The sequence below is a fragment of the Ceratosolen solmsi genome, unplaced genomic scaffold (assembly GCF_000503995.2).
Source record: "Ceratosolen solmsi marchali unplaced genomic scaffold, CerSol_1.0 scaffold41, whole genome shotgun sequence".
NCBI lineage: Eukaryota > Metazoa > Arthropoda > Insecta > Hymenoptera > Agaonidae > Ceratosolen > Ceratosolen solmsi.
The window spans coordinates 4,835,060-4,854,376 of record NW_011948424.1 but is presented as its reverse complement, the minus strand read 5'-3'; the positions used below and the strand labels follow the sequence as shown (position 1 = coordinate 4,854,376).

General features: G+C 37.8%; 1 protein-coding gene across 1 annotated transcript in view; it reads left to right on the top strand.

Moving 5' to 3' along the window:
* Positions 1–8,886, top strand: part of CycD (cyclin D) — a 34,783-nt gene extending 25,897 nt beyond the window's left edge. Inside the window, exons 3-5 of the mRNA XM_011500053.1 lie at positions 1,740–1,905; positions 6,140–6,285; positions 8,499–8,886. Coding sequence (XP_011498355.1) covers positions 1,740–1,905; positions 6,140–6,285; positions 8,499–8,732 — 546 coding nt within the window. The 3' untranslated portion in view covers positions 8,733–8,886. The remainder of the gene's footprint in view (positions 1–1,739; positions 1,906–6,139; positions 6,286–8,498) is intronic.
* The last annotated feature ends 10,431 nt before the right edge of the window (positions 8,887–19,317 follow it).

Sequence of the window (19,317 nt, the reverse complement as noted above, 5' to 3'; positions counted from 1 at the left end):
ATCTTTTTTTTTTTTTTTTTTTTTTTTTTCTTCCTTCGAATACGAATCTACGAGATGTGATAAAAATGTTCCCAGACTAGCTCTCCATAACCTTCTTTACATTAGTCGTTCAAAAACTCATCCTTTCGTGTGATTATTACCTGGAGCGGACGGATGAGCACTCATTCGCTCGCTCTCACTCTCGCTCTCACTCTCGTTTCTATTCAAATAGAGGCAAAAAGCGAGGCAAAACCGTTATGCGTTATCCTGGGTGTGCAGTCACTAATGTAGAATGCTGTATGGGCTGCCGTTGCAATTTAGCTTCGTTTAAAACCTCGACGATGAAAGGCTTAAATGGGTTATATGAAATTTTGAGAACGTCTTGGATATTATATTCATCCGATTCGTTAATGAGACATAACGAAACGTCTGCTGGAAATTGTCAAGGAACATGCATGCGCATTGGCAATTAGCGTAAAACGCTAATCTCTAGCTTAAATTTAATTTACGAATTTATAAGCGATTAACAAGCAAACACGTACACTTAGGATGAACACAAGTGCGTACATTATATTTCGATACTCACAGTTGGCTATTGAAGCGAACGTATACCCAATTTCTTCGAAATCTTGAGGGAATTGCGAGGGGGTGTGTAGTGGGGGGAGGGAGGGGGGGGGAGGTTGCTAATGAAAAAATTATGCCTCTGCTCGGCTTTATTCGTAAGATGTAATTCGATGGCGATATAATTTTGGCGCGATAGCGACGCAACGCCGAGACCAGTACAGTCATATATTATTCGCTCGTGGGATAGACGAAGGTTATTTGCCAATGATTTCTACTACGTCATAACCCAAGAAATACGTCAAATTCATTAGAACGCCAAGGCCCCTCGGCCATTGTTTCTCCTCCCCCTCGAGTGGAAGGTACTGTTTACGACGCATACTTTCCCAGGGGTCAAACGACGAAACAGGTTTATTATAACGAAGTTTAGAAACGGGTAAGAGCCGCCACCGTTGTCGTCGCCGTTGCCGTCACCGTCATCGTTACCTTCACCGTCACCATCACCGTCACCGTCACCGTCACCGTCATCGTCACTTTCATCGTCATCGTTACCTTCACCTTCACCGTCCACAATGCTACAGCTCATCGACACGATAAGTGGAAGCTCGCCAAGTGGGCGTTACACTTTAACGATCTGCCCTTGGACACGGCTCTCGGACCTTATGGTGTTTTTAGGAAAACGACGGTAGTTGGACATTCGCACGACGACACCCCGTAGCCTTTCTTTGGCTTTTTACACGAGTGCGGAAATTCGCCAGAACGTCAAAGGCCTGTCTGTTGTCTGGTTGTGTCTGGTTGTGTTTGGTTGTGTCTGGTTGTGTCTGGTTGTTTGACTGGATTAGACTGCTTGCTCAAACGGTCGAAACAAGCGCGTGCAGGCCAACGACTTGCTTACTGGTCATTTCGCAAAAGCCCAGACAAAGTCCGCCCCGAATTAATATCATCGGACCACTAGTCACAAGTACTCCGTGGCAGGAAATGCCCCGCTACCTGTTCGTCGAAGGTCGGTCGACACTCGATCGCACTCGACACGCGAAGCTCCTTAGAAGGGACGAAGCCACGTAGCCCTGCGCTAAAGCATTAAGGATAAACTAACTAGGATTAGGATTTGTGCCCGCTATTGCACGATGAAAGGCGATTTTTATTTCGAAGCTCTGATTTTTAATCCTGGATCTCTTGTCTTTTATGGCGTGTTTCAGAGGTGGGAGCAGCTGGTGGTGTCGAAGCTCAAGTGGGACCTGTCAGCGGTCACGCCCGGCGACTTTCTCCTCTACATCCTCGCGCGCCTGCCCATCGACCCGCGTTCCTGGGACACGGGGATGGTGCTGAGGCACGCGCAGACCTTCATCGCACTTAGCGCCAGAGGTGAGTGTGAGGAGTCGAGTCTACTGTCCGCCGTCCAAAGTCCTCGGTAACGTACGATTGAGAGTAAGAATCGAGTGTTTGCGGCGGCTCTTCTGATCCTCGCGCCTCCAACCCATTGGTCGGGTGGCGACGGCGACTGGCCCTCACCGTTGCCTTACGTAATTCTATTCCAATTCGCTATGATGAAGGGGGGGGAGGGGGAGGGGGTGAAATGGGATGAGAAGCGACGAGAAGCGACGGCAGAGCTCGCGAGAAGCATCGGCTCCCATCGGTCGATGATCGGTCTGCACGGGGTGGTTCGATAATGGAATGGAGTGATGGGCGACTGGTGGGTGGTGGTGGGGGGATGGTGGTTTTTACGGAGTGGAATCGCCGGCTTACAGCGGCTTGCAACGGGACGTATGCGATGCGTGTACGCAGGCACTTGGATCGGCCTAATGACCGTAACGACCGCTCGGAGGATATACGCATTACGTGCTCCGGTGGATCCGCGCGCGCCCGCCATATCGATCGATAACGCAAATCACATAATGCGCGGGGTTGTGGCGGCCCGTCCGCGCATCATTGGGAAAATCCCCCGGCACTCACGGGGGCGTGGTGGATGGACCAACTTTGCCTCTCCTCGTTCTTCGTGGCCTCTCCTTTTTGTATTTCCAATTTTCGTCTCTACCTCGCTCTTCTCCCATTTCTGCCCCCTTCGCTCCTTCGCCCGATATAATGGTCTTCTTTTCTATCTGCCCCTTTCATCTTTCGTTTCGGAACTTTGAAGGAGAACCGTCGCCTCCGCCTTCAATTATACCTACGTTCCCTCGTTCCCTCGTTCATTTACTTGTTTAATGACGCGGTCAAATTTTTGTTGCCGATGACAATAGCCGCGCGCGTATATTTTTGCGGCTCTCTTTATTTATCTACCTGCGCCCATTCGATTAATTACGAGAGAAGCGGCTCAAATGAGCAAAAAAACAAAAACAAAACAAAAAAGGTCATTCGTGAGAGAGAGCGAGCGAGCGGGAGGTGGTGTAGCGTACACTCCAGCACGAGCTTATGATAGCTAATATTTCGAGTCACGGTATATATCGGGAACAAAAAAAAAAAAAAAAAAAAAAAAAAAAAAAAAAAAAAAAAAAGAGCGGTGGGGGATAGCGCTACGTTAATCGGCGATTCTGTCTATATTAATATACAATGTTAATCACTATCGCCAAGTTAATTCAATTGAAACTTTCCTTTATTTATGAAATTATAATCATGCTGAAATAATTCGTTAATTCGTGGGAGTTCGGATTAAAATGAAAGTGTGAACATTCCAAGGAACTCGGTATCATTCTCCGCGCCTATCCAAATTCACTGCTGCTTTCCTCTCATTCCCGAGGTTCGCGTTTTATTTTTTCATTTTTTGCTCTCGCTCGTCCTCCCTTGCACTGTTCTCCCTCTCCACTACACACACACACACACACTCTCTCTCTCTCTCTCTCTCTCTCTCTAGTTTCTTACACATGTGTCTGTGTATCATTTCTCGAGAGTGCGTTCGTTTAAATGCCTGAATGCCTGGGCTCGTTATACAGCGGCGGCCGAACGCCTCCTCGTAAAAGGGAAATGGCAAAAAGCTCGACTGTTCCTTCGTTCGAGGACCAGATATTTCGATCGCTACGACGACTGCTTATTATACATCAATTGTTTTTTTTTTTTTTTTTTTTTTTTTTTTTTTTTAATATTATTACTCGAGATCTAAGATGCGAGAAACGCTCGGGAATTTCGTTGGCGGCGTTGGTTTTTACGAAACCGCTTTCCTCGACTTTTTCGTTTGTCTATCTCACCCCTCTCCACCTCCCTCCTTCTACCTTCGCTCGTCAATTTTCTGGGTCGTCGGCTTGTGTTTTCATTGTGAATTAGCGAAAAATATTAATTAAGGGGACTTTGGTGAGCGCGCTCGGTGAAGAGGTAAGAAAAAGTCGGGCCTTTCGAGACGAGAAATTCTGAAAGTCCCACGCCGATGAAGGAGGAGAGAGAGAGAGAGCCACGGTTAAGCGGGAGTAGTCACGCGGAATCCGACTTATTACCTTTTTATCGATCTTGTTCGATTTAACGAAAGACGTTCTACAAGGACGATGCGCCCGCACTTTCAAAAATATTTCAATCCGACAGTCGCTCCATCCTGCAATTAGTCGCGAGTTGGAAAATTTGCGCCTCCAAGAGTGGCTGGGGCTATTCTTACCTCACCTCATCCCACCTCATCTCACCTCACCTCAATGTCGTTATTATTAAATCAATGGGAATGATAAGCCATAAAAATAAGATAAAGATAAGTTAACCGGTCATGCTTTTGGTAATTCAGGTGGTAATTACGCGGTTCGTGTGCTGCTGCTCCCCCCCCCCCCCCCCCCGCCCTCCTCTCCCCCGCCCCAGTGTGATTCTTAATCATCGTCAGTTTATTCGTAATCAACTGGTATTTGGTATCGATTAATCAATTGCAATTTCTGTCAAGAAAACTCATCCCCCCCCCCTCCTCCCTCCCACCACCACCACCCTCCTCCACCTCCTCCCTCGCCCTCAACCGACTTGTTTTTCTTAACTGGCAGCTCGGTAGTATTTAGTGAAATGCAAAATTCATCGATTCACAAGCATACGTCGTCGTGATATTCGCGTCAAGCGACTCGCTTTACGTGGGATTAATAATCAATGAATCGGAAGCACGCGATAAGCTAATGAAAATAATAAATACGCGTTGTAGTAAGGTAAGAAGAATCTTATCCCTCCTTAGAATCGCTTACGCTTCGCCATGTAAATTTTTCGCAATTGAAGCCGCCTCCATTAACAAACCGACAGTCTTGACCTATATTCAATCATTACCAGATCGCACGACGAATCGTTCTCAACTTTACGCTCGTAATACAACGAGATGCAACACCATGCGATGTATATTCATTCGTTCCGCTTCCACTCTACGTGAAATTCGAGCGGAAAATAAAAAGAGGAGAGAAAAGACAGCCGGTGAGTCCTATGCAGTTCGATACGCCGTCGTTACGCGAGCGCGATTGGCGAACGGCGTGTGGTTGGGGCGGGGGGCGGGGGTCTAGGCTGAGGTGGCTGCCAGTTGTAGCGCGACGGTGAGGGGACATGGGAGAGCGAGAGCGAGAGTAGATAAGCGCCGAAGATGTAATGCTATATGTATACGGACGTGTGTTCGTGGCTCGTCGGGTCTCTCGCGTACGCGTTTGCTTGCTACCGGCGGCACTCGGAGAGCGATAAGCCCTCGTCGTCGCAGGCCTTTAAATCTTTTGTCCAAAGCCAGTTTGTTATCTCGCGTGCCACGACCCCAAGGGATCGCGCGTCATAACTAATTGCCGCGTCGTAGTGAGGATTCGCCCTCCACTATTTCTCTCTCTCGCTCGCTTAATTACAGCTCGTATGGCCGTGGTGGGGGCATTGCCTGCTTCGCTTGCGGATTACGTTTTTTTTTTTTGTTTTTGGTTTAAAGGGGACCCGCTACAGACCGTCGTAAAAGAAGAGGAGGCGTCTCTTGGTGTCTCTTTAAGCCGGGGCGACGTGCTATATTAGAGGCGCGATCTACATGACATCGCGCGTCAAGTCGAATGTTTACCGAAGATTTAGTGTGGCTTACTCGATTTGCGGTATGTTTGCGAGTCGCGCGCTCCGGCCGAATCTTTTACTATTAATTAACGAAGGCGTGTAAAGGCGCGATAACGAAGTCGCGGATGCGCGAGGGGAAGAGGTGAGCTAGATGGGCCTCGTACATAAGTCGTCTATAGTGTCGATGTTGCGGGGGCCGGAAGCGCGAGGGTCGGTGGCGTCAAATCGGCCCAATCGACTAAGGGCGCGAGTCAACGACCAATAATTGCGACGTCGAAAATCACTCGGCAAAATTGCTGGTTTAAGCGCGGCCTCGAATCTCATTAACGATTTCTCAGCACTGGGATCACCCACTACGTACCGAGATAAGGCCCGTGAGAGTGAGTGAGTGAGTGAGTGAGTGTGTGTATGTGTGTTTGTTTGTTTGTGTGTGTGTGTGTGTGAGAGAGAGAGAGAGAGAGAGAGAGTAATCAAACACACGATTCTGCGAGCACGGTTCCGCAAAAAGTGCACAATGTCGCCGTAATTTTTACGGGGGCATGGCGTTCTCACGCCTCGCGGCTTTTATCACTCGCCGCGTGGATCTGGGCGGGCGTAGCTATAAAGGCCAAACCCGATTGTGAAATATGCTTTTCGTTTGTTTCAGAGTACAAGTTTTCCATGTACACGCCGAGCATGATTGCCGCGGCATCGGTGGCCGCGGCCCTCCACGGCCTTGACTGGACCGGCAAGAGCGGCTACAGTCTCGCGTGGCTACTCCACAAGCTCACGCGCATCACCGCCATCGAGCAGGTACGTGTCAACCTCGCCCCCCCCCCCCCCCCAATATATCAACCCCGGCGTCCAGACACCTCTGTCCTCGCACGCCGCCCAGGCGACGTAGCGGATCATGGCTGTTGCACCGACGGCGATGGCATACTTACCCCCTCCCGGATTTATCTAAGCTATCATCGCCATCGCGAGGTCAGGCGAGCCGCGCAGCATGCCTTATCGTCATTACGTACCTCGTTCCCGTGTTTGCACGACCGTAAAGAGAGATAGAGAGTGAGAGAGAGAGAGAGAGAGAGAGGAGAGGGAGGGATCGTGCTCAATATTCGGCTTTTAAAGAGCATACCGCATTGTACGATGCGTAGCCGTTTGAAGACCCACTCTCGAGGGAATAACCTAACCTCTTTCAGCGGCCCACGTGGGCCAGGCCTGATGCGGCTTTAATGCCTCGCTTACGGGGAAGAGATTAATATAATTAACTTGACGCCGTGATAAATGCCCGAAAATAAACAGACAAATTGTTTTATTTGCCGAGGTTCGTTATATCGCTGAAATATTACCTCGCTTAAAGACTCACGCGATCATTGAGAAGTCCAAACGAATGGCATCAGTCCTAAGCAATTAATGTTCGATAATAAATACAACGAGTGGTTGTGGAAAAATTCCATAACTAAGAACTTATTCTTCTTTTTCTTCTTTTTTACCTTTTAAAGTATTTGCCTTTTATATGATTGCATACGTATGTGTATATATCTATAAATGCATATATACTTACACACACGCGCGGGTACATGCACAAGAGTATCACAAATCATCTGGAAATTATACTGTTATTCCATCGTGTATACGTGTTTAATTTTTTTTTTCATCCTGCATAAAAGAAAATCCAAGACAAATTTCTTATAAACTGGTTGCTTTTCGCGAGACTGCATTTTGGCGATAAAGTGATTATTCGCCATTTGTCGAACGATATTTTTATCGATCTAGACGATTAACTGAAATAATTCCGCCAACTTTCAATTCAAATTCAATGACGTTTTTATACAAAATTTTAAAAAAATTAGTTGTGCATTTTAAGGATTTCGCGGATTATTCGTCGACCTTTCTTTCTTAATTGTTATAACAATTTTATTTTACACTCGTGGTAATGATATTTTAAAGATGTACTTACGTCGCGTATTCGTTCAATTAATCCGGGTATATACGATTTTTACAGTACGGCGTATTTTCCTTCGGCGTCCATTGATTGTAACTGTTACGGCATGACATTGACGCGCTATCATCACTATTATCACTATTATCCAGAAAATTCGCACATATATTAATAATGGAGTGTTTGGTAGTTGAACATGAGCATGAATCGGGCATAAGAAAAAACAAAAGATGCGTGGCATGTCAAACGAGTTATTCAGCGATAGTGCGAGCCAAAAGGCAGTTACTATACGTGTGCCATTGCATATATATATATATTTGTATTAACTCACGTAACTGCATGAAAATTGCCTACCCGTGGCTGTGTGTATACGTGGACACGTAAGTGCGTATGCACAAATGCACGTATGCTGGCTGCAATATATAGAGAGATATTACAAAGGAGTATTGAGTGGCAGGAGGGCGGAGACGGAGACGGGGACATAGAGAGAGAGAGAGAGAGAGAGAGAGAGAGAGAGAGAGAGAGATAAGAACGTAAGGAAGGGATAGGAAAGAAAGGGATAGAAGCGTGTGGCAGGTGTCGAGCATATGCTTTTACCAAAAAACGTCGCGTACCACGAGACTCGTTAAGTGCCTCCGCTCGAGACTTTGAAAATTATTTTATACTTTGCACACGTCTCGCTTCACAATCATGCGCCTTATACAGCCGGAGAACGTTAAACAAGCAAATTAACTGCCCCACTGCGTTGAGACATCTCGCTTCCTCGGTTTATCCGTAGAAGCACCGGGGCGTACGCGCGCATAAAACCTTTTCTCTCGCTCAAGCGCCTCTCCCATCGATATCGTAACTTCTCGCAATCGCAGAAACAAAAAAAAAAAAAAAAAAAACCCCCCCCCCCCCCCCCCCCCCCCGCCCTTCGCGAAAGCAGGCAAGCAGCACGCTCGATCTGCTACCGAGCATCCGGACGTCGTGGCGAGAGAATCAGGTCGTACGCGATTACCGTGGAGCGAAATGCGAATTCTGCGACTATAGAGTTTCGGTAGAACGACAGCCCAACCTAATTGCAATTTTTCGCTGTTACCAGGACTACCTTCAGAGTTGCCTCGAGCAGATCGAGGAAATGGTGCGCAGCGGTAGTGGCGGCGGCGGTGGCGGTGGCGGCGTAGGTGTAAGTCAAGGCGATTACCAGGGCGAAGCCATGTCAACGATGGGAGTGCAGCAGCGACAGCTGGGGGACCAGGACACAACGTCCCAGGACAAGATAATGGAGCACGAGAAGGCGGGCACACCGACGGACGTCAGGGATGTCCATTTTTGAGGAAAGACGGTGACGGCGGCGATCGTCCCGCGACCCAAGTGCGACAAACCGAGCGAACGGAGATAGGGGACGGGCGAGGGCCCGGAGAAGAGGACGAAAACGAAAATGGGGATGTGAAGAATACGCCTCCTGATGAATGAGAGTCGAGGAATGCGTGCGTGCGAGAGAGCGAGCGAGGTTTGCTGAACGTCGAGGCAGCGGCTCCTGCAAGAGAGCGCTTTCCTTTTTTGCTTCGTTTGACTCGTTCTCGACGAAGAACACGGGGGAGGACGATGATGGTATTGGGTGAGGGAGCGGGGAGAGAGAGAGAGAGAGAGAGGGGGGGGCATCTTCTTGCGCTACTTATGTGGCATTTTTACAATCGCCTATTTTGGATCTTTTTAGGCTGGACGTGTGTTTGCTTGGGGCTTCTCCTCAGCTCCAGCCGCGCGGTCCGTTTGTTTTAATCGTCCCTTATCTGTATTTTTTTTTCTCTACCTTTATAAATTGCCTTTTCAATTTATCGTGATTTTATATCTTCATTTTATTTATTACTACCATCGTCTATTTTTATTTTTATAATTATAATTATTTTCACACGTTAGCTAGATGTGCAGTATTATTATTCATTTTTCTATACGTATGTATGGGCATATGCGCGCACGCACACACGCACACACGTAAACACACACACACGCGCACGCACACGCGCGCACACACACACACGCACGCACACACACACACACACACACATATATATATATATATATATATATATACACGTATGTAAAGGGAAAATAAGCCAAGTATATAGCAGAGTTCGCGAATTTTTTTAAATGCAAGTTCGTTTTGTTATTCGTAATGTTAGTGTCGAAAATTTTAACACTATATATTATACGCGCAAGTGACATTAATGAGAAGGTAGCAGTAACTGTTGAAAGTAACACAACGATTTTTATTTGCCAAGTAACCAGTGATTGTAAAAATATAACATAAGAAAACGGAAGATCTAATTTTTAACGTATTTAACTGTGGAAACAAATTTCGTTTTGCAAATTACGAGCCAGACGATTAAGAAATACAGATTTATAATTTTTTTTTCTTTTATCTGCCAGTTGTTTTGAAACTGTCGCGGACGTTTCCTTGAGGTTTACACGATTGTATTAATCTTCCTTAGAGTTTACTTGATTACGAGCATATTTATATAAGTATTACGAAAGAGGATGGAAATGACGGTAAGAGAAGAAAGGAAGGAAAAGCTTGCCTCGACGCATCCATTGAAGAATTAAAGGATGAAAAAAGCAATTAAAAATCGTTAAAAACCAGCGGCAGTAATGTGCAAGCAAAGAAATGAAACGAAAACGTTGGGAGGCGTGCTGGGGGAAGGCAATGCAATACGCTTTACACATTATAACACTTAAGGGTACACTTAATTCATTTTTAACTGTTGTAAGTAAAAAAAAAAACATAAATAAATGAAAAAAAGCTGTTAACGACGTCGATGTAACCGCTATTCTTCGAGAAGTGAGACAGAAAGAGAAAAAACAAACACGAGATTGCGCATGAAAGAAACGAAAAAAATGCAAATAGTCAGATCGAGTCATTTAGCGTTTGTATATATTACGTTATTGCTATTATCTTTACTATAAGTAATTTTATTTTTATTAATTATTAATATTATTATACGTTACTACGAATAAGTAAGCGAATGTTAGAGAATATTATGGCGCAAAGAATCAAGCAAGAAATTCTTTAATTCTTTGTAATAGCGCACGATTTTTTTATAATAACGTTTATAACGTACGTGTGTGAATGTTTTCAATTAAGGAAAGACTAAAAAAAGATTGTAGAAAGATAACGATTGCGTATGATGTAGAGCAATGATGCTCATTCTACTCGGTTCCTACGGCGTTTCAGAGCGAATGTGGAAAAGAGAATTGCGAAGAAAAATTTGTAGATCGTGTGTGCATGTTGAAAAAAAAAAAGATTTACAATGTTACGAAAAAATGGTAATTTAATTAATGAAAATAAAAATTGAAGGTCAGTCGTAGAAACTTAAGTGAGGAAGTTCGTAAATGTGTTTAAGACTTAAATAATGCGTTACCCTTTTTTTTTTTTTTTTTTTTTTTTTTTAAATATCTTTACCTGTTTTTATAAATCCATTTATTGTTTAGTTTACAGTTTTTTTTTTTTTTAAAAACATTTTCTTGGAAATATTTACAGCATATATTAATAATTTTTTCTATCTGGCTCAACTTGTTCCAAATACATGATGCGAGTTTTTTTTCTTTTATTCTTTTTTTTTTTTTTTTTTTTTTTTTTTTTTTTTTTTTTTTTTTTTTTTTGTGTGTAAATCGCATTATTGATTTTGTTTTATACACTATTTTTTAATGAGGAAAAAAGTCGATTTTTTTTTTGTATCGAAATAAATACGAAATGTCTCACATTTCTATATATAATTTAAAAAATTGTGTTTACTTTTTTTTTATAATCTATATATTTTGCGAAATCAATAGAAAAATTGAAGTAGAAAAAACATAAGACATGGAGGTGTGTGTGTTGTTTTTTTTTTTTTTTTTTTTTTTTTTTTTTTTAAATAGCGCTGTACATAACAACTGTAGAACACGTAAGTTCTTAAGAAAGTTAAGCCTAACGATTCATAACTTGTAGATAGCAATGCCTAAAGAAAATAAGAAAAAGTCGACGCTGTATATTTATTTTTAAGAATGTCGAATTAAAGGAGGTGCAAAAGATCAATTTTAGTCATCGCGTGGTTTTACAAACTACATATTGAATATATTATTATAATTATTTAATATTCGGTTCGTATAAAGCGTAGTGATTATGGTATGACTTATACAACTCCCTTACATAAGCGAGAGCGAGGAAATACGAAAAAAACGCACTGTTTAGAGAAGTGGTTAGTACTTAAAGAGAAATGAGTGCAAAACTATAGGATGCTAGATGGAGCTAAGAGTTAAAAAAAAATAAATAAATAAAAAAAAATAATAAACGGAGAGACGGCGAGTAGATAGAAAGCGTGGCTAATTCCTCGTGCAATTTCTTCAATTTTTATTCCAAAGATATAAAACACAGCAGACTTCGAAGCGAGGATTCGCATTGTCGAGGATCCTAATATTACATTGTAATAAGCTTTATACGTAACATAATGTACTTTGATATCATCAAATATCTTGTTTTCTTCTTCATCTTCTTCTTCTTTATCTTTTTCTTTTTCTATTTATTTTTTTTTTTTTTTTTTTTTTTTTTTTTTTTTTTCCCTATTAACGCATGTTCAGTATGTTCTTGTTCCTTAGTGCAATTCGCTAAGCATTTGTCGGATAATTCGATGCCATTTGTGTAAAATGTCTCGTGGATCCTCAACGAGCGTTTATTATTAATTTTGTCAGGTCTCTCCGTTGCGTCTGAAAGTGCCCAGTGCCAGAGAAAAAAAAAAACTAATTACTTTCCACGCACACTGTCATAGCCAAATTGTAGTACAATAATGTAGGAAAAGAAATGAATAAATAAAAGTTAACGCGGCGAAAAGGAGCGCGAGCCTTCGTCATTCTTGTTCCTGTACGACGTAGTAGACATAGGAAAAAATATTGTAGATCGATCATACACATTTTTAGGCAGTTTGTTCTTGTTGTAAGCAGGTGACACTTCTCTTCTGTTACTTTATCAATGTGCGTAGATACGAGCGTCGCGAACGTGCGATTGCGCCGATGCGAATACCGATGCATAAACAACCGAGTTTTAAGCACAAATCACGAACACTTAAAAGTATAATCTTGTACCAGATTTATTTTTTTTTTTTTTTTTTTTTTTTTTTTTTTTGTTTGTTAAAAAAAATTCTTCGACGCCTGTACAAAAAAAAAAAATAAAAAAAAAAAATAAATAAAAACAGACAAACAAACAAAAACAAAACAAAAACGGAAAAACAAAACAAAAAAAAAGGGGGGGAAGAAAGAAATAAAAAAGAAAATGCACTGCTACTCCAACACTAAGCGATAATGAAGTCCTATTAAGTATGAATAGCACTTTTTATACGAGAGCTCTTTCGCGTATACACAAGTTCTGCAAAGAGTTGCTAGAAAGAGATTACAAGGAAAAAACGAAGCGTAGGTCGAAGCACTTTCAGATTGTTAATGCGTATGACGACAAAAGCAGAGATTGTATGCAACGTCGATTCTTCTTTCGGCGAGGAAAATGTTTTTTAATTTATGCTACTTTGTAATTTTGTGAATTTTTGTAAATGTATCAAATAATTATTTACTCATTTTCGATCAACCGAAAAACAATGTTTGAGAAATGATTTTTGGTAATTTCTATATTTTACATATTTTTTATTGAACATTAAATTAATATTTATCAATATTCTGATGTTTCACTGTAGTCTTGAACCTTGTCTGCACATCGTTTTTCTATCTGCTTATTTTTCTCAAAATTTTTCTCAAAATTTCTTTTATCGAAGAAGAGAGTCGTTGCATTCGTAAAGTATATTGAATGAAAAGCAAAAAAGCAAAAGAATTATTTAAAAAGCAAAAGAAAAAAAAACAAACGAACGATTTACTGCCAATGGCAATGCAAAACACAAAAACTAAAAACAAAAAAAACAACAACAACAACATAAATAAACAAAGTAATCAACATAGCGTAATAACAAAGTATAATAATCATAATGCTTGCATACGTCAAATATTGCATTACAAATATAATTCAGTTTTTCTCTATTCGAATTAATCATATTGAACAGTTAGTTCATCGGAACACGCGTCTTTCGTTTGTCAAACTGCACGAGAAGATTGATTTATTATACCTAAAGGGAAATTATGTCATCGATCGTTTTCTCGGCGTTACTACGTCCGAAGACAACAAAATGTACGATCAGCCGTCATTGAAAAAGCGTTTATTAATATTTTATAGTTAAATTTCTCAATAGACTATAATAACACATGTTTTAAACATATTAGCAGGTTTTACTTTATAAATGCCACCTGACAAATGTACATAGCCGATACATTACAGCAAAACGCATAGTCGATTAAAAAAAAAAAAATAAAATAATAATAATAATAATAATAATAAGAAGAAGAAGAAGAAGAAGAATAATAATAAGAATAAAAATAAATAATAATAATAAAGTATTGGTATTTTATACAAAATGATTATTATTTATTTCAATTTGACTCGGTTAGGTTCAATGTATTTTCTCGATTTATAGTGTTGAATTTCATTAGCAAAGTGTCCCGCCCCTAAAAATAAAATTTCCATATCGATCTTCGCGATACAATAATTAACGAATCTACGTCATTATTAAATAATATTACGTTAAACTGACAATGTTTACTCGTGCTATTGTTTTCAATTACATAATACTATTTCAAGCTTTGGTGTAATCAGTTTCCTTTGTTTTTCTTCTTTTTTATTTCTTTTTTATTTGTTTTTTTTTATTTGTTTTTTTTTGTTTTTTTTTTTGTTGTTTTTTTTTGTTGTTTTTTTTTTGTTTTTTTTTTTTGTTATTGTTTTGTTCGTTTTATCATATCTATACACAAGTACGTCTTATCGCATTACGCTCATTTTTGTTGTTAGTGACATCATCATTTGATATTAAATTCCGATATTTCTACCATTTACATTATCATTTATAGCATTTATTTGCTAAACACCAAAGGTGGACCATTCGTTAAGAATTCATACGCTAACAATGATTATTTATTCTCAATATACATTACCTTTGGAAATTATAAATAAATAATAATAATAAAAAAAACAATAATAAAGAACAATCAATACTTTATTAAAATTGTTTAATCGAAGATTATTCTTAATTGAACATCATTATATATAATATCATTAGCTTATCGTTATTTCGTAGGATATCCATAAAATATACATAAAACGGCAAAATCGATTGGCAAATCTATCACATTAATCATCATTATCATAATATAAAAACAATACAATTCATAAGAATATATCGCGATTTAATTAAGCAATGATGATGTATTATAAAATGAGAAATGAGGGATAGAAGAGGGAAAAAATTGACTTGGTTTCGTGGTGTGTTTTGTGGTTGAAAAGTGGAGCTGATGATATATAGATGATCGTGAGGTAGTAGGGATTTCATTCGAGTCTTGGAAACGAACAATTTTACAGCTTTGGGGAGAGATTGATGCAATGCCTCCCATTAAATAATTCATATTCGTTCAATGAACTTTCTACAAGCGATTCCTGTTAATTTCCCTTGGTTTTTACGATCTTCAAATGTGTTCGATTGTCTCCAATTGTGCATGCACGAACATGAGCTGACGCGTGTTAATTTAATTACTAGTATCCAGCGGCTTGTGAGGCCATCACGGATGTGTCCTGGGATAATCCACGAATGACCATAAATAAGCCTTATGAGAGAGACGAAAGCAATAAATAGATGGAAGATCGATCGTTGAAAGTAGAAACTCATGGAGGAAAAGGATTAACGAGAGCAATCTTCGATTTTGCTTTGGCCATTCGACAAATGCAATGTGGATGGACATTGGCTTTCGTGCAGTATCCTTTCCCGAGATTATTGCAGGTTTAAGATGGGTCACCACGTACGCGGATAAGCGAAGATTAAAAAATTACGAGCTATGACGATCGATTTGCTGATTGAGATAAATGAACTAAGATGGCACGGGCTCGAGTCATTCGTCCAGTTGGCTTTCTTCCTATCCATGATGATATAATGGAGGATGCGATTAATTTATGGCAATTATCCCTGATGTGGCATCCACAAAAAAACCTGCAACAACCCAACCAATAATAGACATTCGAAGGAATTATGCAAAATAATTTGTCCCTAATCATCATTATTCACTCTGAATGTAACGTCTTTGTTGGGCCAACTTATTATGCACAACACATACACCCTTATGTACACTTATAGATAGGAGGAGAGAGAGAGAGAGAGAGAGAGAGAGAGAGAGAGTCGATTTTACAAAAAGTGAAAAAAGATAAATAGTAGCCAATGAAAAGAATATGTATTAACTTACTGTTACAAGATGAATATATATTTGATATATATTTTCAATTGTTATTTTATTCTTTCTGGTATTTGCAAGGACAATTGCGTAAACAATTTTTTAACCTTACAATTTATCAAAAAGTTTAGAGACTTAAAGGATCGCTATGAGACAAAATGTTACTGCGACTTCAAGATTATGAAATATCAGCATGTTATGAATAAATTTAATATATCATTAATCTTTTAAACACTACATATTTCTTATATCTTGTGAAATCTATTTGGAGAAAAGTTGCATAGAGAAAAATCTCTATTCCGATAAAAAATATGACTTTGCAAGAATAATTGATGACATAATTAGAACCTTCTGCATGGAGAATAAGGCAAATGTCTGAAATGTCTGAAACACTGATCATAAATGCTATCACTATTTATCCTTTGTTTTTTTAATATTATTTGGCGTTAAAAATTTAAATGCAGTGGCATTAGAAGTGACTTTTTTAAAAATAATCGCAGCTTATATATACAAGAAAAGAAGATTAAAAATAAATGTAAAAAAAATGAAAAAAAAAAAAAAAAAAAAAAAAAAAAAAAAAAAAAAAAAAAAAATTTAACAGTTAACTTTAGAGAGATACGATATATTCTTGTCTTCTTTCGATATCTTTGTGTATTTATAATATATTTTTTGTTTAAACAATTCAGTCTGCACAACCGAACGATTCTATTATCGCAATATGTTAATGATTATTTTATTATTATGTCTTAAATGCGGATGAAATGATTATAAAATTTTCGATTTAAACGCGAGTCTTTATTCTTGTTGAAATTAAAGCGAATTAACTATTATTAATAACTATAATAATAATCATAAAATAGTTTAGTCTTTAGAAATTATGAGGTAATATTAAATATCAATTTCATTAATAATTAAAATAAACGAGAAGTGTCCAACTAGAAATGCCGATTATTATAATCAATTGAAATTAGCTGTACAAAAGTCATTTAAGACGTTACAGAATAACAATACAAAATTTTAAAAACGATAAAATCAAAATTAAATCGAAGCCTAATCAAAGCATGGATGTTTCTCGAGACAATCAAGTCCCTACGAATGACTTAAACACACAAATTGTTGAAATAAATTTAAATAAATAAATAAATCGCTCAAACTATATCATTTATATTAGACCTGTTGAATTTATAAAAACCTATTAATTATTTTATATTTGACTAATTTCATTAGCCTAATAATACACAATAGTTATTATTGTTAATAGAGGCGCATGAATAGCGAATGAAACGATAATGTTATATAAGGATTTATATAAATACGGAGTCAATGATTAAGAAAGTCAATTGTATTTGAATATGAAAATAATTGATATTTTTGCATTATTGATAATTTTCATGGGCTCTATATAAATAATGAAATATGTTTAAAAATTTTGTTTTTTAGTACGTCATAATGCCGTAATTTAAACTTTTCCTTCGCTACTCAATGGTCTTTAATATATTGATTATAATACACTTAAATAGCAAAAAATGTTTTCATTTCTTTTATTAAACTTAATGTTTTTTTTAATGTTAAATACCATCTGCCCCATATGTCTCATCAATTTTCGTAGAAAAGGACGAAACGAGAGATGTAACAGAAATAGCCTCTGGTAATAATGTTATTATTATCGCAAGTAATTTGAGCAGTTGCATGTGCAATTTAAATATATACGAGGTGTCAAAAGCCCTGGTTAGGTGTGCGAAATTGTAACAAAAAGAGGAAATTAAATCTGTGACACGGGGCTGCCAAAGCTTTTAATAATTGAAAATGAAATGTTGCAGAGATAATATTGATTTTTGGATATGCCACTCAACAATTGCTATATATGGATAAAATATAAACAATTATTTTTATCGTACTTACCTGCTAAACGATTTACACAAGTATTTTACATATATAATTTGTCAGTATTTTTGCAAATATTCATACTAAATTTATACCATTTACAATCATAATCATTATATATTGTTTTTTTTTTTTTTTTTTTTTTTTAAATATTTGCCCTGCAACAAACAGTCTATAATGTAAAATAACGTTTATATTTCATTTGCATAACGACATTCGTCGTTAAAACATTATTATTCCATTGACGAGGGATTGAAAGTAAGTTAAGCTTATTTCAAGTCAGAGCTTCGCTACTTTCTACCATTCGTATCCATATTTGATGTAAATTACCTTATAAAACATGAATAATCTAAGGGACTTAATAGCCAGTGAATTAAGTGATTAATACATGTGGGATCGTAAGGTTAATTGTAAGAATTAATATTTTACAATATTACACATAAGGAATAGCATTAAATAATCAAATAAATGCTATTCCACTTGTTACAATCATCAATTACAATAAGATATTAACAGGAAAAATACTTTTATTTAAATAATTATAATCGAATGCCTAACAATAACATTTTTTTATTTCAGTGAGCCGAAGATTATGTATTTTTCTATAACGTAATTAAGAAAATTAATGACACGCTCTCGTTAAAAGGTCAGATAGACACAGACTTTATAAAATAGTAAAAAATACGGACTGAGCAAAATTACATGGTTTTAATTAAATTAATTGATAGATATGCTGCACGAGCAGTTTACAATTAAATAATTGTAATAATTGTACCAAAATACTATTGATTGAATTAAAAATTTCGTAAATATATTTTAGCTAATTGAAAAACTTAATATTATTCGAGAATGTCCATAAAATACAGAATATTAAAACTGTCGAGGCATTAGAAGTTAATTTTAGTACTCGGGACTTTCAAATTTTTCCTCTCACTACAAAGATGAGGTAGTAAAAAAAAAAAAAATATTTTTCAAACATATCAATCTTAAAATCATTATAAAATACATTTAATTATAAAACGAACTCATGTATACTCATATTCTCGTGATTGAGCGCTTCGTATCAATTATTTGATCGGCAGGGTTTGATATTTTAATGACTTTATAAGATCGTCGATAATGTCCTAAGAAGTGTCGAGCTGACAATGGTAGTCGTTGAATATATCGGCTTTAATGCCTATTAATAGTTTGTGTGTGTGTGTGTGTGTGTGTGTTAATAAAATCCAAAAACAAAAGTGAGTTGAATATAAATACGTTAGTTTTGCATTATCTCATTTTGCTCGAAATATAAAATTTTCTTCTCAGATTAATTTAACGAGACCTCTCTCTAGTAGCATTAGTAGCAAAAACAAAAGAAAAAAAAATGCCAACCAATTATTCATATTTTAAAAATAAGAAACGCGTTTCTTCTCATTTCTAAATTAATTTTTTTTTTTCGTTTTTTTTTTTTTTGAATCTAAGCTTTTTATATTATAAAGATCTTCCGTTATTTTCATGATAAATATTCTTTTAACAAAACTTTTAAAAATATATTACAATACGTCTATATGTTATATGTATATATATATATATATATATATATATATATATATATATATATATATATATATATAACATATTTTTGAGTACATAAAAAAATCGAGCTAATAAACTATAAAAAGTCCTTTGGCACTAAGAATGTGGTGATCTTGTTTTACAGT